The sequence below is a fragment of the Neopsephotus bourkii genome, unplaced genomic scaffold (genome assembly GCF_033783945.1).
Source record: "Neopsephotus bourkii isolate Nb327-2 ecotype Australia unplaced genomic scaffold, CSIRO-AGI_Nbou_v1 NB_1589, whole genome shotgun sequence".
Classification (NCBI taxonomy): domain Eukaryota; kingdom Metazoa; phylum Chordata; class Aves; order Psittaciformes; family Psittacidae; genus Neopsephotus; species Neopsephotus bourkii.
In genome coordinates, this window is record NW_026902065.1 from 5142013 (window position 1) to 5159269 (window position 17257).

At 37.9% G+C, this 17257-nt stretch overlaps 1 protein-coding gene across 3 annotated transcripts in view; it reads right to left on the minus strand.

Annotated features, from left to right (window-relative positions):
* Positions 1-2012: 2012 nt before the first annotated feature.
* Positions 2013-17257, minus strand: part of TRIM24 (tripartite motif containing 24) — a 64528-nt gene continuing 49283 nt past the window's right edge. For all 3 annotated transcript variants that reach the window (XM_061371963.1, XM_061371964.1, XM_061371965.1), the window contains exons 10-19: positions 17078-17242; positions 15354-15533; positions 12825-12960; positions 11647-11719; positions 10108-10276; positions 9250-9563; positions 6107-6239; positions 4623-4697; positions 3116-3265; positions 2013-2253 (exon numbers count right to left, since the gene is read on the minus strand). In XM_061371963.1, the coding sequence (XP_061227947.1) occupies positions 2044-2253; positions 3116-3265; positions 4623-4697; positions 6107-6239; positions 9250-9563; positions 10108-10276; positions 11647-11719; positions 12825-12960; positions 15354-15533; positions 17078-17242 (1605 nt within the window). In that variant the 3' untranslated portion in view covers positions 2013-2043. The remainder of the gene's footprint in view (positions 2254-3115; positions 3266-4622; positions 4698-6106; positions 6240-9249; positions 9564-10107; positions 10277-11646; positions 11720-12824; positions 12961-15353; positions 15534-17077; positions 17243-17257) is intronic.

Below are 17257 nucleotides of genomic sequence, written 5' to 3' on the forward strand. Positions count from 1 at the left end.
GACCACCTATATGCTCTTCTCCCCCATATCTTGCACTGGGAGAAGAACTTGAGTGTGAAGCTGTAAAGGTGTCTAACTTCACCTCTAAACGCAACAAGCCACCTAATAAATCTGTGCTTGCAACTTACGGTCCAGAGAAACATGCACCACCTTCCTCTGGAAGCACTGTTAAACTTCATGACAAGGTATATAGGATTTCCAGGCATTGCCAGATCTTTAAGATATCAAATGTTGCAGTGGTAGTGCCTCTTGTTTCTTAAGTCTGTGCTACTGCAGTGTGCACTGATCACATCTGTTCTGTTAGAATGGTCACCTTCTTGTTCTGCTCCTTCACCTCTATTCTTTCTTTGGTACTGTTGTGATGGTAAAATTCCTGCTGCAAACAACTTTCTCCAGGTAATAAAAACTTTCTACAAAAAAACACAACCAAACCAAAGGAACAAAATAACAACAAAACAAGAAGGAAAAAGAAAATTAATGGTTCCTCTGGGCAGCTTAAAAATCAACCAATTTCAAAAGCTACTTCAAAGGCTGTGCAAACACAACCAAGTGTTCTTTTCTTGGAGTCCACTACATTTAAGCAGGCAGTGCCACCCTACAACAAAGGCAGGTGGACAGTATCTCATCGGGTGAGAGGGAAAAAAAGGGCCTTTTTCTGAGTGCATATGTACACAGCAGGGAGGCACAAGCAGCACTTTTATCTGTCTCCTCAATGATCTATGCACAGCACCACATCAGCGCTACATAGCAAATCGGAAGCAGGCTTGTGTACACTCAGATGTCTTCACAAGTCCATCTGCAAAGTTCTAGCACACCAGAGCTCAGTTAACCCAAAGGACTGCTTGCACTCACAACAATGCAGTTTCCATTTAAGATAACGGATTAAAAATATAAACCACTAGCTACAGCAACAAGAGGCAAAGTACTTCTTTAACTCTGCAATCTCTGAGGGCAGAAACAACCATGGATCTTGTTGTCAGTGCTTCCGGGAAGTAGACAGAACTGAAAAAGGTCATTTGTCCTCACCTACTGGTAATTTTAGCAGGGACAGATGAAGGGTCAGAGGGCAGCATCTTCCTTTTTTTTTGTCTACCTCTTCAAACTTCGTATTTCCAAGTGAATAATGATGGTGGTTGCATTCTAAAATTTGGAAAAACAAGAACCTGTGGACAGAAAGGATGTCCTTGCCCCCCATTCTAAAAAAAGATGTCCTTGCCCCCCATTCTAAACACACACAAAGACTGGCTGATAGTTGCAAGCAAACATTTTTCCCTTCAAAACTTTGTTGTCAACTCCATTAAACAGAAATACATCAAAACTTGAGACACCATTTAACAAAAATAGTACAGAAATACTACTGTTTCTTGCTGGTGGTGAGAAAAATGGCGCAAATCGAAGTATTGTCCTTTACTTCCTCCATTAAAAACTCCCAAACAAATTCCTTTTTTTTTCTTTTCTTTTTCTTTTGAAGTTATTTTTAATACACTCTCCCTTACATTTTAAAATTACCAATAACTTCTTTGGGGGTAACTACACTTTCATTGTACGAGTCAGTATTGCAGGACAATATTACACCATCTGTTCTCATGGCTTGTGTTAAATACAGTACAAAGAAATCAAATTATGGCCAGCCACATGCCTTTGGTAAAATTAAAAGTCCGGTGAGATCACATTTTCTTCAAACTCAGAAAGCCACATGTTGAACCCATGTAACGTTTTGAAGTTCAGTTCTATACAACTTCTTTTCTTCCTCAAAGTAAAGTTGAACAGCTGTCATGCCACGCAAATTTCTATTTCTGTGCTGTTCCAGAAGTACGACGAAAGCTTGGAACTTCAGAGCTCTCCACGTGCCTTGATCACCATTAAATTTGTGTTTCAGACAAGGGGTAGAAAGTCTAGTGAATACCCACAGACAATGCAAGTCAAAGCAGTTATGACTTTTCCCCTTTTCACAATTAACAGTGATATTAGACCCTTAGTCTTTTTTAAGCGATAAAAGACCCTTAGTCTTTTTTTAAGAAGTCCCATAGCAACACATGCAGCTCATTTGAGCGACTGACGGTCTTCTCCTTTGAGGCGTTTTTTCCGGGGCTGTACAACATCATCATCTGAGTCACCAGTAAGTTCTGGATTATCTTTTTCACTCTGGCAATTGGGTTGTACGGGGAACTTTCTCTCAGGATAAAGGTTCCTTAGAAGATCTTCGAAGTATGCTTCAAGTTTCATGCCAGCATCAGCTACTTCTGAATCGGGCTGTTGGGTGAATTAACAACATCAGTGCACTACAAAATAGGCTTATAAGCAATTCACATTTGGTCTTTTAGGTGCTCTTACAAACCACTCCCAAAAACCCAATCAGCAGTAAGAATGACACCTGTGGAACACTTGGTCCCAAAGACCACAAGCCTGCAAAACAGAGGGTAAGGACAGATCTTTTGGCCAACACCTCCAATGACTTTTTTCACTGACGGATTATCACAGAAGCCAACTGCAAAAGCCATATTGGCATCCTGAAAGCTATATACAGAGATTCTAAAAACTCTTAGATCCTTACTGGAAAATAAATAAATAAATAAATAAAGAGGAAAGTTGGGTTATGCCGTGAAATACACAGGTACGCCTTCAGGATGCTACCATGCTTTGGAATGTCTGATTCACTCAGTTATCCGCATTCCTTTTTCACCATGTGTTCCCTTATGCGCAGTGAGGGTAATATCAATCACTAAACATGCAACTACAAATCATAAGGGTGAGTACAGACCTCCCAGAATTAAAAACCCACTGAATTTAATATTTGAGGCAAGGAGGAATAAACCATTTTTTAAAAATCAAATGGCCACCATTAATCTTTGTGATAAAAAAATCATCCTATTCTTTACCTGCTATCCTGCCATCCAGCTAGCATGTCTGTTACAGTCCTCCTTCCTTCTGTGGAAAGATCTCCACTGCACAGTAACCTAGCACCCCAGCAGTTTCAAATGTGATGTTTTCACTGCAGTCTCATCAAACTAAGTTTAACACAGTTAATTCTTATGCTGTAAGTTCTACCCCCCACTACAGTTTTCCTAAAAGAAACTACGCCTACAAAACACGATAAAGTATCTACTTTTCTAACCTCATTAAATTCAGCACAGTTTTGGAAAATCAGTCTGAAATCAGCCACAAAATCTTCTGGCTTTGTGTAGAATGAATTGGTCACTTCAAGTCTTTTCTTGATGGTTGACAAGTCCATAGGCTTTTTGATTATTTTGTAGTAATCAGGAACCTAAATGGAGAAAACCAAAATTTACTGAACGCAGTCACATTCATTACTTACTGTTTTATAAACCTTTGCCTCTGAGGGAGAGAGCAAGATTTAGTCTCATCTTCAAATTACAGTTCTAAGAGGTAAGAATTGTACTTCTAATGTATATACACAGTGTCTGGATTAACAGTGATGCAGGCTAGTTTTGCTGCCTAAATATACTCCTGCCTATTTTAAAATTAAAAAAGAAAAACCAACCCAAACAAATAAGCCCCCACCTACACTGATTGTATACAACAGAGGAAGCGATCTGGACATTGTTTTTGGATGTAGTCAAATGAGCCATCTATTAAGTTTCACTCTCAAGACCACCATATGGAAACTCTGGCAACCCACTCAAACGGGGATGGTACATTGGTTGCTTAAAATGAATTTTCTGAATGCATTATGAATTAATGCATTCAAAAATACAAATTAATGAAATACGCCCTTGGAAATGGTGGCAAATTTCAGAGATAAATAGATGATTTTGGCACTCAAACTGTGGAGGTAGGGATTAAGATTTATTCTTTCTTTAGAAATAATTAGAAATTATAAAATGGGGTATGAAAGCCAATTATAATGGTTTTATACATTTTTTCTAAGTCAATTCACATTTTAAGAGAGAGATATTAATATTTTAATGTTATAGTACCTGAATTTACTATTTCATGACCATTATATGAATTAATCTCTTGTGTCATTTCTTATTATTAAACTTTGCTGAATGTTCTCCAAAAGAAAAATCCTTATTCAAATGGAATAAAAAGAGTGCATAGGAGCATATTACTTATTGATGAGTTCTTTCCCATTGACTTGTCTTGAAGAACATAAAAGAGGCATTTTTCACCTGATCATGCTGGTAACTCTTCTGGGCACCCTTGGATTTCCAATATACCTAGGTATTGTTTACCATCTTAACCTAATACATTTCAAGCTAGCAACAAAGAAATTCAGTATCATATTAGTATTATGGAGTATCCTAATTCTCAAACTCAAGTAAATAGGAAAAAAAAAATAAAGAAACCCAACCAAACAACATACTCCACCTTTTCAGTGAGATCACTCAGAACTGTGAAACCAGCTTAGAACTTACTTTTTCTGTCCACATTTGAGGTATTAAGTAAAATCACTTCTTGAGGAATTTTACTAGTAAATCAATCACCTTCCAACCCAGTGCTTCAACTTTTAACTGCGCTTCAGACAGTATTAATAAAAACACATTTAATACACTCAATGTCTGGGAAACAACTGCTCATAATGATAAGACATAAAAATGCCATTAAAAACATGCCAGTTATGCTTCTTAACATAAAATGGAAAGAAGCAAGGTACGTACTGTGGGAGAAACGGGATCTTGAAAAGCAAGACTCATTTCATGACAGTAGAGATACAGCAACAGTCTTTCACACTTCTGTGACAAGAAAAATAGGTACACAAGTTATTAGAGAAACCTGCATGATTTGTTCTAAAGTAACAGGCTACAGAAAATACAAAACACATGCCCTGTACTCCCTCAGACCTAAATAGAAAAGTGAGCACAGAAATTGTATTTGGAAGCAAGATTAACTGCAGTATTCCTTCTTGGCAATAGTTACATCCTTATCAACTCTCAAATGCAAGCTATGAAATCTCATACAGTTACTAACGGTGTTATTCAGCAGTTGCTGAGCCCAGCAGACATTCAAGGGAATAAATAAAAGCATGCATGGCTCTCAGTGCTTTACAAATATTCAGAGATAGCTATAATGTTTTTCCTGGTCTGGGTAGAACTGCTCTGTAACTGCAAAGCCTGCAGTGTTTTTGTTAGCAGTGGGAAGGAATCTCTTTTCTTTGAGTATTTAAACATATTTAACTGGATCTCGATACTCAAGTTCTTAAAATAGTTTTGTGATTTTATGCTTGCTGGTCTCTTATTGGAATATTTACAACAAGTTTATAACTTTCATTTTTATAATTTATATTTAAGACAAAACACAGATGGAGCTAGCTTTTTTCTTTTAGATAGCAGCACATGTAAATAATGGTAGGTAGATAAAGGCCCCACATAAACTATGAATTTCAGTGTATTTGCCAACTGAAAGCAAGTAAAACACTGCTGAAAGTTTTCAACAGAGCTCAAAATTGCTTAAAAAAGTTTTGAATAATAATACCACCACCACACAACTACAAATAAAAGAAAAATAAAAAAAAAAGGCAAACACCCCCTTTCCCAAAGTCCCCACGACCCCCAAAGACTCTGTTAAGCAGTTCCGCTGTCTGCTCAAATGTTCATAGACACAATTTCTTTCTTTTAACACCGAGACATAAGGGGGAAAAAAAGAAGTTGTGAGACCCACTGCTTCCTTTGTCGCTTTTTTCACAGTAACATTCAAAGCTGCAAAAGGACAGCAGTTATTCTTGTGTTAATCTCTGGAGGATCAGTATTGTATCTCTGTATATCTTCATTGTGAAAGAGCCACCTTAATTTTATGTAAGGATCCTGACAAAGTGCTTTAAAGACTAAAGCCATCAGTTGATAACATCAACCTACGCCAAATTTGGAAAGCACAAAGAAAAAAATTCTCAGTGCAAAGTCACCGTGTACAAGAGCTCTGTTAGAAACAGCACCTGGTAATTCCTAGAACACATTCCCACTTCAGAGCACCAGACCACAACCACTCCTCAGACATTCATGTGTTTTTCAGCATGTTTACATGAAGGCTGCTATGATCGCAGAGCTTATTTCAAGAAGTTAATTCTCCTTTCTTACCACCACCTTTAGAAAGATGAATGCATTTCAGAATACAAGCAGCAGCAAGACAGTACTCCTTTTATCCTTACCCTGCGGTCTATTGGTGCCAAACCCACAGTGTCTTCCAGTTTTCTTTTTTCCGAGCTGTGAGCAGGTTTATCACAGTCATATTCAACTTCTGGCTTGGACAAATCCCGACAGAATGTGCAGATCCACTCTCCACTAAAAACAAGACAGGCACACTGATCTCAATGACTATAGCACACTCCCAACAGAAGGCTTTCCATATATTTCTGCATTCAGTAAGTTGCTCATTTGTGGGGTGTTAGTTCTTTCCCCCCCCCCGTATCATGTGTTGTTTTGGTGGTGGTGGTTTTTTGAACACTACAAAAAGGCAGAGATGACTGGTAAAAATGCTTTATTAGAACTTTGTTTGCTTTTTAATGGCACTGGTGTCATTAAAGGTGTCATAACAGAAAAAAGGTTTGTTATAGTAGACAAACTGTGTCTACTTTTGTTAGTACTGAAATATTTCACTTGAACTCGCAATATTCAAGCAAAGCACTATTAAGAGTTTTGTTGCCTAACTACAGATGCTGAAGGAATAGTATAGGCCAAACAGAAGGAAAAAGCGTTCTATTGTGAGAACTATACATTATTTCTAAAAGCTTGATCTACAATGTGTTACTACTCTATATAGATTGCCCTAGATAAGATTTTTTGGAAAACTAGGAATTCTTCACTCCCTAAAACTTTCACATTTCCGATTTTATCAGTTGATCTAGGAAAAACCTATAGATTTAAATGACAACATAAGATTAGGACAAAATTAGTTCTGCAAGATATGTTAACTGATTCTGTAACACAATTTCTGAACCACAAAGTATTGAAGAAGCTATGAAAGCTCTGGTTTTGATGTATTTCTCCACAAATGAAGAAGCTTGCATGCTTGCAGATAACCACAAGAGGGCTGAATTGTACTTCTTATAGTCGAATTCAGCACTAGCCAGTTTAGAGCTCTGTGCGTTAGTTACTCAGGGGTATATTATAATATGGGAAATAGTTTATGCAGCACCTTTTAATTAATTTTAATAGTAAAGTAGGGGACTTTCCAAGTTAAAAGAAAAAAATTTACTGGTTTTTATTCAGAGTAGTCAAAGAATTTCCACCATCTGCTAGTTTTAGCACACAGAAGTGAGCAATGGGCATCTTACCTCAGAGACTTTTACCTTCTACTGTCTTAACTGGATGGAGTTATTTATGTGACAGTGTCACCTCTGTGCCTAGCATCTCACAAATGTGGCAGACATACAAAAATTGATATAGGCCATGACTAAAAGATCTTTTGATACAAGAAAACAAGAAACATGAAAGAAGGCAGAATGAGGTGTTTAAATATTCAAGAATCAGAAAATTGTGGCGATTTGGAGCGAAGGAAGAAAATATGCAGTGACCTTGTGAATCTATAAGAACAGTGATAGGACAAGTGGTAATGGTTTTAAATTAAAGGAAGGTAGATTCAGACTAGATGGAACTAAGAATTTTTGTAGGGTGAAGGTGGTGAAACACTGGAACAGGTTGCAGAGGTGCTCAAAGCTCCATCCCTGGAAACATTCAAGGCCAGGTTGGACAGGATTTTGAGCAACTTGATCTAATTGAAGATGTCCTTGCTCATTGCAGGGGGTTGGATAAGACGACCTTTAAAGGTCTCTTCCAATCCAAACCATTCTGTGATTCTATGGTTCTATGAAATTGTTCTATCCACCTGAAGCAAGAACAAAAAGCTATCACTAAAGCAGAATGACACTGCTGACACAATAATAAAGGAATAGTTTTGTGTGTTTGAAGGAACTAATGCCAAGAGACCAAAGTTTGTTAAGTAGAATGTTACAGCTGAAAAGAAAACAAAACCCACAAAGATGAGAACAAAACCCTGATACATCTAAAGCTAACTTAAGATGGTTCTGAAGTCTAGGAACAAAGCGCACTTGTGCCAATATGCACCTTTAGAGACCTAAACGGGTGTCAGAAAAGTTGATTTTGTTTCCCTTTCCCCCAGATATCATCATCTTGGCTCCCACAGAGTGATCCAGTAAAAACAGAAATTTTAAAGTCTTACTCTTGAAGCTTTAATTTTCATAGAAACAAAGCCTTGTAAATACATTTTTTCCTACCTGCCTGAAGATTTCTATTTTCTTGTCAGGCACAAATGTTTATTAGTTTAAGTACTTACTGTAACTTTGCTAGGTTTCGTTTATGGCACAAAGCTGTAAGGTAGCATCATTTTACTAAAACAAACAAACAAAACCCAAGCGAAAACCCCAAACTGTAATCTGAAGCTTCAAAAGGTAGGAAACATTTTCATGTGCCATTTCAACTGACATTTAAAGGAGCGGATATGCTTGCAAAAGTATGCTTGCTCAGAGTAGCACACAGATGATCAAAAACTAAGTTGCTATCCAAATGTTTTACTCCAGAAAACTATGCTGATATTTAATAATGAAACCTAATATTTATAAAAGCATTAAACAATGAGCATGTTATGACAGATGTTTTTATCCTTTAATACTAATAAGCTTATTGCATGGCATTTCCAAGTTGGAACATTGCAAAATGCCATTTATTTTCATCAAAGACACTAATTCCAGAAGCAAATGCCAGTAATGCTTGTAAGAACAACCTATTTAAGGCTGTATTTTGAAACTCAAGAAACTGAGTAGTTGTTTCGTAACAGCCAATCAAGAAAGCCTGCTGCTTGTTTCAACATTGACCGAGATATTACTAGATGTCAGTCACTACATCCCATGCTTGGAGTACAGCCATGTTTAGCACCATAGTAAATGATATATTTAATACTATATTGGCTTGGATTTTTCTTTAAGTTTTTTATTGTTATTAAAGAAATGTAAATCTTTTCCATCACCCTTAAAACATCTATGATGGATTGGTAATTCTGTGGCCTAGTTTTAACAACAGATGCCCTAGATGTTAAGTGATATTGCTTAACTGTAAAATAAGTGAAGGACTTTGTCACAGATTTTGCAGGCACAAGAAAGTGAAATTGAAGTTTCAATGTAATTTCCAATTTTCACCAGCTACTAAAACTTCTGGATTCAGGACTTCAAAAACACCACTGCTTCCTCTGAGCTGAAACTTCTTGTACTGGATTTCACAATGCAAAGTTTGTGTCTTTTAATGCAAGTTTATACGGAATGGAAGGGGTCATAGTTACCTTGGAAAGCTCATTAACGTAGGGACATGACAAGATAGATGGAATACTTTGGGACATTTCTCACAGCAAAGGAGCTCCCCTCCATTTTGACATACTGCGCACCAATCTTCATTGGGATCATCCTCTTTTCTGCCCTCCCCTGTGTGAGAGGGGCCTATCCATCCTGTCTTCCCACTGGATGAGTTCTCCTGCAGTATCCCTGGTTGATCATCTGTACTGTCTGGTGCATCTGTTCTTAACACAGCTTCATCAGAAGCGGCATTATTATTGCTATCTAATAGCAATGAAGTAAGTATGCTTTTTGAAAAGTTGGTCTGTAAGAAGACACAGAGGAAGCCAAATTATAGTATTTATGTGAATTTACGTAGTAAACTGTGCAGAATAACAAATTTATACACAAGCAGCCACGCAACTTGCAATATACATCCAAAAGTTACTTCTGTAGTATAACATCAAGCAACTAAACATGCGAAATTCAGTATAAAAGGCTATTTACTGCTCCACTAATAAAACCTAAATCTTTGATGCTCCAGAAGTCTAGCAATCATATATATATATATACACACATATATTAGTTTACTACGTATTAGAAACACTTCCTAGCACACAAAAATTTGTTGCTTGCAAGCAATTTCCTACTTTCCCAGGTTTTCAATGGATAAAAGCACCCCGATCACACCAGTTAATTGAATTGGCAGTAGAGCTAGTTTGATTTTGAATTTCACCTCTTCCTTTTATTTAGCTTTTTAGTTTTCCCCTTCAAAAGTCCCCAACAGAGTATTAGTAAATTATCTTATTCCCCAGACGTGCAAAACACCCTCCAAAGAGAAAGGAGATCTTTATAACTGTTAATATTACATTCTGAGGCCGGGATTCCTCCTCTGTTTCTTGCTTCACTATAACAATTGGGAAATCAAAGTTCTCATTTGATGCACTTGACTCCTGCTTAATTCTGATCGGCTCCAACATAACAACCGGGACTTTGTGTGTAGAATCAGCTCTTGGTGGCCTGCTGGAGGAGCCAGAACTGTAAATGACAGAATAAAGTAGTAAAAAAGAGGAAACTGAGTCAAAACTGGACATCTTTGGTACACTGATGGTTTCTGAGATCTCAGGATGCTAATCCATTTTGCTTCTTTGACTTTTGAGCACTACAGTATTACTTTCACATAACAGCACATCCAAGTTTATTCCCTTTAATGTACATGGAAAATGCTTTACAAAAAGGGAAAATTTTAGTGGTGCAGTTCCAGAATTGGAAAACTACTCATGGCTTGACTTCCCATTAGCACAAGATTTGCAAATAATCTGTTTCTTTAAGGTCATACACAAAAAAACCCACTTCCACTGAATATCATCCCACTTCGGAGGGGATACAGCATATTTTGAGAAAGGCTAGTGTTTCTCCAGAGCCGAACTGATCATTGTAAACCACCCAAGTGAATGTGACAGATAAAACATATTTACATTATCTTGGAAGAATTTCTTACAGCCTTGCTGCTCTGAAAAAACTGAGGCCCTACTTTTAGAAATAGATCTACCTTTTTTTCACGTGTTTAGTAGTAATAGGATGAGAATTGACATCCCAACTCAAAAATACCAGCTTATTATTTTTAATAATAATGAAGAGCTTTAAATCTAACAAAATTAATTCAAGCAGCAGCAGATAGTCACATTTTTTAAATTCGAGTGAAAGACTCTTCAGATGAACATTCAAACAGCTCATAGAGTCCTTCACAGAATTTACCGTGTAAATGGAATAGAACAAAAGGTATTCTATATTAAAAAGCATCTGCATTTCCAATTTAAGCAGGATGACTGTCATCTGATTTTTCTCTGCATGAAAAATTAATCTCATGTCAGATGTATGCTCTAATTTATTGAAACACATTAATGGATCTGCACTCTTCAAACAACATTGTGTAAATACATTTGTTCATTAATATTCCATCACTGAGGGATAAAAACATTTGTGTAGACTCTCAGCAGATAGCTAGTGCTCACTTAACTAACTGTATTATGGCAGAACATTCTAAATAACTCTTTGTAGCATCAGTTCCTTAAATCTGAAGTAATTTATAGTTCCATGAGGACTTTCAATATGCAACTTTTTCCTTTAGCAGATTTTTCTGAATTTAAAATCTAATTTAGAATTCTTTTACTAACGCCAACCCAGCCATCATTTACAGAGTTCATGTTTTCAAATGTGCTATTAATACATTACAAATGAAATTACTACTTTTAGAATGCAAAGAGTGCTGTAATAACCATCATGCCTGGCCTCTTAACAGAGAAGGTGAGGCAAATTGACTTCTGTATGCATGAATGAGAGAAGAGACCGAGGCATGTTCTATGAAGACTGAAGTTACATTTTCTTCTCCCCCACTCTGTCCTTACCTCTCTCTGCTCCCAACACTGGAGGCACTGGGTGAACGAATTGGAGGGTTTATGTTTGTCACACTGACTCCTCCTAGGATAGAAGAATCAGATTAGAACAAAACACAGGTCTGTGCCAAGTCTGAGATCTGACTCAAATACACAAGTTTTGGGGAAAATTTCTCATGCAGTGTATTTAATCCATGTCTCATTTAATACAAATGCATGACAGGGTGAGAAGCATGGGGTAATAGAGGCAAAGAGAGGATTAAAAAAGGGGCCCATTGCAGGTAAGCAAGCTAATGGTTAGTATCTTTGCCTGGCTGAGCCCCCCACCTGATCACTGCAGCTTGTTTTGTCTTACCTTATTAAAGTCTAACAGATCTCTCAGGACACCTGCTAGGAAACTTTAAGCCAGACAAGCTAGCAAGTAGGAAGAAGTCTAGAGGTCAGATATGAGAGAGACCAAGGGTATGGGAACCAGATAGCCGAAAGACTTATGAAGGGTATTTTTGCAAAGCATTGATCCTGAGAAACCAGATCGGGCTGTTTGTGCTACCTGTGAATGCATTATTCACCTGTCTCAGCTAATCTTCCTAAGCACATAAACATCATGTAAGTGCATGAAAGTTACACAAGTGCCGATTGGGAATTCACGCTCCCAGAGGCTCACTACAGGTCAGATCAGGAAATGGGAGTAAGGAGCAGCTATTGACTGTCGCCAGCCATGGTGACAGGAATCCCCTGGGTCCTTCAACTCCACCACATTTAGCTACCCACAACAATCACTTTTATTAACCTTTATCACTGCTGCACTACTCTTCCAGTAAAAAAAAATATAAAATTTAATATCCAAATTGAACTTCCCAAGTTACCGTTTGTACCCACTGCCTCCTGTTACATCCTATCTTGCTTTTTCAAATACTGGTCTCTTACTACAGCTTACAGGTTTTAATTTGGTGTACCCCTAACTACCATTTTCCTATAAATTTTTGTGCAATTTGAGAAAATCTACTGTTTTTCCTTCACATTTTTAAGATCTGACCATTTTTGATCACAACACTAAAATATTGCTTCAACTTTACCCCTTACCAGGGTTTCTACAACTTTGCATTATTTTCATTACCAGCGTTAACACTGCCACATGACATTTTTCCATTACACTACTTAAACGGGAAATTGCACTACACTGCAGTTACCCGAGAGTCCTGGTGACGGTACCGATGAATTTGGTGACTGTACAGTCCTGTTTGAAGGGGGTTTTGGCTGATTCTGCTCCGCAGTGCCATCCTTCCTTACAACATTATCCAGTGTGATGTTTCCTGAACAATCAATCTAAAAGGTGGGTGAAGAGAGGGAAAGCAGTTCAGTGTTGAGATGGGGGAAAGAAAAATAAACCACAAAACACACCTCCTCCAACAACAAAGCATCCCATGCCTCTGCCATCCTGTTACTTTGAAGGTGAAGACCAGAATGCATTTCACCTAGCTCTGGCCATCCAAAAAATGAGATGGTTACTTTAAAACAGGTCACCTTGTTTTCTCTAAAATGAAAAGAAATGGCCCCATCCAGACAGTGCTTTGTTTTAAGACCAGGTATTTCTTTAAGTGCCAGTTTTTCTCCATCAGTTACAGAGGAGGCTTACATCAGACAGCTACCTTTCACACACTGAAGTACGAGACAAACTTTTATCTCCACACTTGTTTTTTTTGACATACTCACCTTCTATACTCTAAAAATAAATAAATAAAAGGTAATAAGCAATACACAAACTACCCATTAATCCACTAGTGTTTAACAGGACTGGAAGAACATCAAAGAACACTCAATTCCATCTGTCCCACATACCTTTTGGGCAGCGGCCATGCATACTGATTCAAAATGCGAACGGCAAACCAGCACTTGTTCTTTCCACCCACAGCTCAGGCCAGACAACTGAACTTGTTTTAAGGACTCCCAATTTATCATTCTAACTTTCTGTAAAAATTATGCATTCTGGTTTGATGCAGAGAAAAGACCTTTTGAAATATTAGGGCGTTTTGCAATACACAGGGTTATTTTTGTTAAGTATATATAGGTTACCTTGGTGTAAGTTCTCAGTTATCCAGATACCTCAATTATTCAGACACCTCACAAATTCACTGGTATAAACTGCACTGACCACTGAAACTTCTATTTATAAGCTATATTTACCAGAAGCAGACACCAAAGCCTCAGCTAGGCCACCAGCATATTTACAGCGATTTGGGACATGTATTTTGATAGCATAAACTTCACCAGTAGAAGAGTTCATAATACTGTGTACAAAAATCAGTATACTAAAGCATCTCAAACTAATGTGTATACTTGTAGTTTTATGATCGTGTAGTGTAGTTCCTCTTTTAAGCCTGATAGATAGTGCGTTTCTGTATTCTATTTAAAGAAAAATAACACTTATCTGAGGTAACAGGTGGGAAAAGAGGGAGTAACAGTAAGTTATGACTAGAAAACCATGACATTTCAGGTATCTACAAACCTCAGACCACAAAAATGGGCTTGGCAGTTGTTTGAAAGAATAAAGTCAGCTGACCAGAACCCAATAGCTAACATGCACCTCTGAAAAACATGCACCGATAAGAAGAAACTATGAATATGTCCTGGGTTCAGCAGTAACATTTTTCTCCTCCTTAGTAGCTGGTGCAGTGCTGTGGTTTTGACTTTCAGCCTGGGAACAACACTGATAACCTGGATGTTTTTAGTTGTTGCTCAGTAATGTTTACTCTGAGCAGGGACTTTCTCAAGTCTCACGCTCTGCCAGGAAGGAGGGGAAGTCAGGAGGAAGCAGAGACAGGACACCTGACCCAAACTGACCAAAGAGGTATTCCATACCACAGCATGTCATGCCCAGTATATAAACTGGGGGCAGTTACCCAGAAAGGCTAGATCACTGCTTGAGTTGGGCTGGGTATTGGTTGGCAGGTGGTGAGCAGCTGTATTCTCTTCCCTTGTTATTTCCCTCATTGCTATTCTTACTGGTGGTAGCAGTAGTGGTCTGTGTTATACCTTAGATACTGGACTGTTGTTATCTAAACCTGTGGGAGTTACATTCTTTTGATTCTCCTCCCTATCCCTCCAGGAGCAGGGGGAGGAAGAAGGAGAGAGTGAGCGAGCAGCTGCGGGGTTCTGAGTTACCAGCTGGGCTTAAACTACAATAGAAGAAGGTCAGAAGCTTAAGAAAAGATGATCTTATGAAGCTCTATCACCAGCTCACAGGCATGTTAGAGGATATATGAAAAAAAAAATACCAAAAGGAAAAGATAAATGGAATATATCTACTATACCAACAGTTAATACCTACCTAAGATAGACCTTTTGATGAATTAAAAATATATTTAAAAATATTTTATAATTACCAGAAATATCATCAGCAAACCAGTGCTATCCATGGACACTGCTACGCCAATTCATTTTTGTTAGTATCATTATGAGGGGTGAGGGAAAAACATTCACCATCCAAATAAACAAGTCCAATTACAACCTGCAATATTATTTTTCTTAGTTGTCCTAACAGCTGTCTCCCAGAATAGTTATGAGCCTTGCCAGAAACATGTAGGCAATCCTGCACTGTTGTTTTCTTCAACTCCTTTGACAGAGCAAGAATTTCAGACTAAAAGGCTTCCAATTGTCACAAATATTAAGACTTACTTCAAAATAGAATCCACCAAACATCGCTCTTATGTTACACTTACATCAGGAAGAGATGGTAGGTTGTAAGAGCTACCCACTGGAGAGCTCAAGTCTATCACAGAGGGACCATATGTCTTCCCATCACATCCTACAGCACTAGTGACTGTGGGGCTGGATGGAGTAGATGTTGTGCTGCTTGCAGTTGAAGGGGCAGTTGAAGCTTGTCCACTACAGATCTGCCACTAAAAAGAAGAGACAACAATCCACAATTAATATTTTGATTCCGCCCCACCAACTGATCACATCTATTGCATATATTGGTTCTAACTCAGCAGTTAAACAAGCAGCTTAGTTCAGGAAGCTGAATTCAAACACAAAATCCCAATTTACTCTGAAGTTATCTAATTTCACCAGCCAATCTTACACAACAAGGGAAGATGACAAGTAGCTGAAAACTGAACAGAAGAAATCAACGTGAATTCTTAAATTCAAAGCTGTATCTCCATGTTAAGTATCTATTAATATTTCATGTCGCATTGACACTGTTGTGGGAGAAATGTAACAGTTTTAGTGAAATAAAAGCATTACAGATAATAGGTTGAATGCACAACTGTTCCAGTGCTTTATTAAGTAAATAGCTATAGTGTCACTTGGACACCATCAAGTATTTGATGTTGTGCTTCCCTTAACAACTTAAAGTGATTAAGAATTTGAAATGCTGACTGGATTTCCACCCACGTATACATTTAACACCATGATATGAAGTGCACAGTCAAGTCAGACTAAATTTCTTTCTCATTTAGGCATATGCAGTTTTCAACTCCTTTAATGGAATTTCACGGTAACCGTAGGCAAAATTTGATCCTGCTCAATTCCTTTGTAATCACTCATTCTATTTACTCATTTCTAGTTTCAGAAAGACATTACTAGATAATGGAAATGCTTGAAAGAAAGACTTGCAGACAGGCCAATCTTCTTTTCAGAGGCAGAGAATACAAGTAACTTAGTTTTATTACTACAGGTTTTCTTAAGATATTTTACAGTTTCTTCAATTTAGTTGAAATTAGTTCTCTGACATCATAAGCACTGCAGAGATGAATAGTATTACTCCACTTCTCAGGTCTCAGATCAGTCTCATTTGATTCTTCCTTGCTTACCTCTAGTGACATGATTTTCTCTTTCCCTCCACATAGCTAACAACTCACGTGTTAATATGCTTTTCAATGAGGATCTGCCTTCCTGAGCATCCAGAAAATGTATTATGTATTTGCTTCTGCCCCAGTTAAGACTTACTCAGCAGAGGTCCCACAGTTGTGCACTTCTTTTTAATCTCCTTCTCAGTAAAAGTTAATATGTGGCATACTCTGGACAGTGGTGGCAGCCATAGCTTTTTTGGCGAGCTTTTACCTGGTTCCTAGCGAAATCATTAGCATCAAGCAAAAGCGAGGCATTTTCTATCTCAGCTATTCACCGATTGCTGTGTGTAGACCAAGGCTGTGCTGTCTTGCATAAGTGGCCAAAAACCACAGTAATAGCAAACAAGAGAATGAAACACCTACATAGCACACACAGTGGCTCACTTCTGTAATGCTTCAGCTGCTTAGAACTGTCAAAATGAAGCTTGACAGTTATCTCATTAACAAAACTGAGCATCTTGTCATAGAGAAATTGCAATCTCTGTTCTAATTGCAAAGCACTCTAGAAACATAATCTAAAAGTAAGATGATATAAAGCACATTTGATGTTTTACTTTTACATGATGAGTGAAAAGGGAAAGAAACTCTACCTGTTTTATAGCTTGCTGTGCCAAGAATGCCATTTGCAGTGGATTGGGCTTTACTGCTTGCCTTGGTAGGTTCTGAGTTTGGGGAAGTCTCATCTGTTGTGCAGGAAGAGCCGAACCATTAGGCTTGGGGCTATGATTCTGAAAATGAATCAAGCGTGGAGGTGCCTACATGAAAACAAA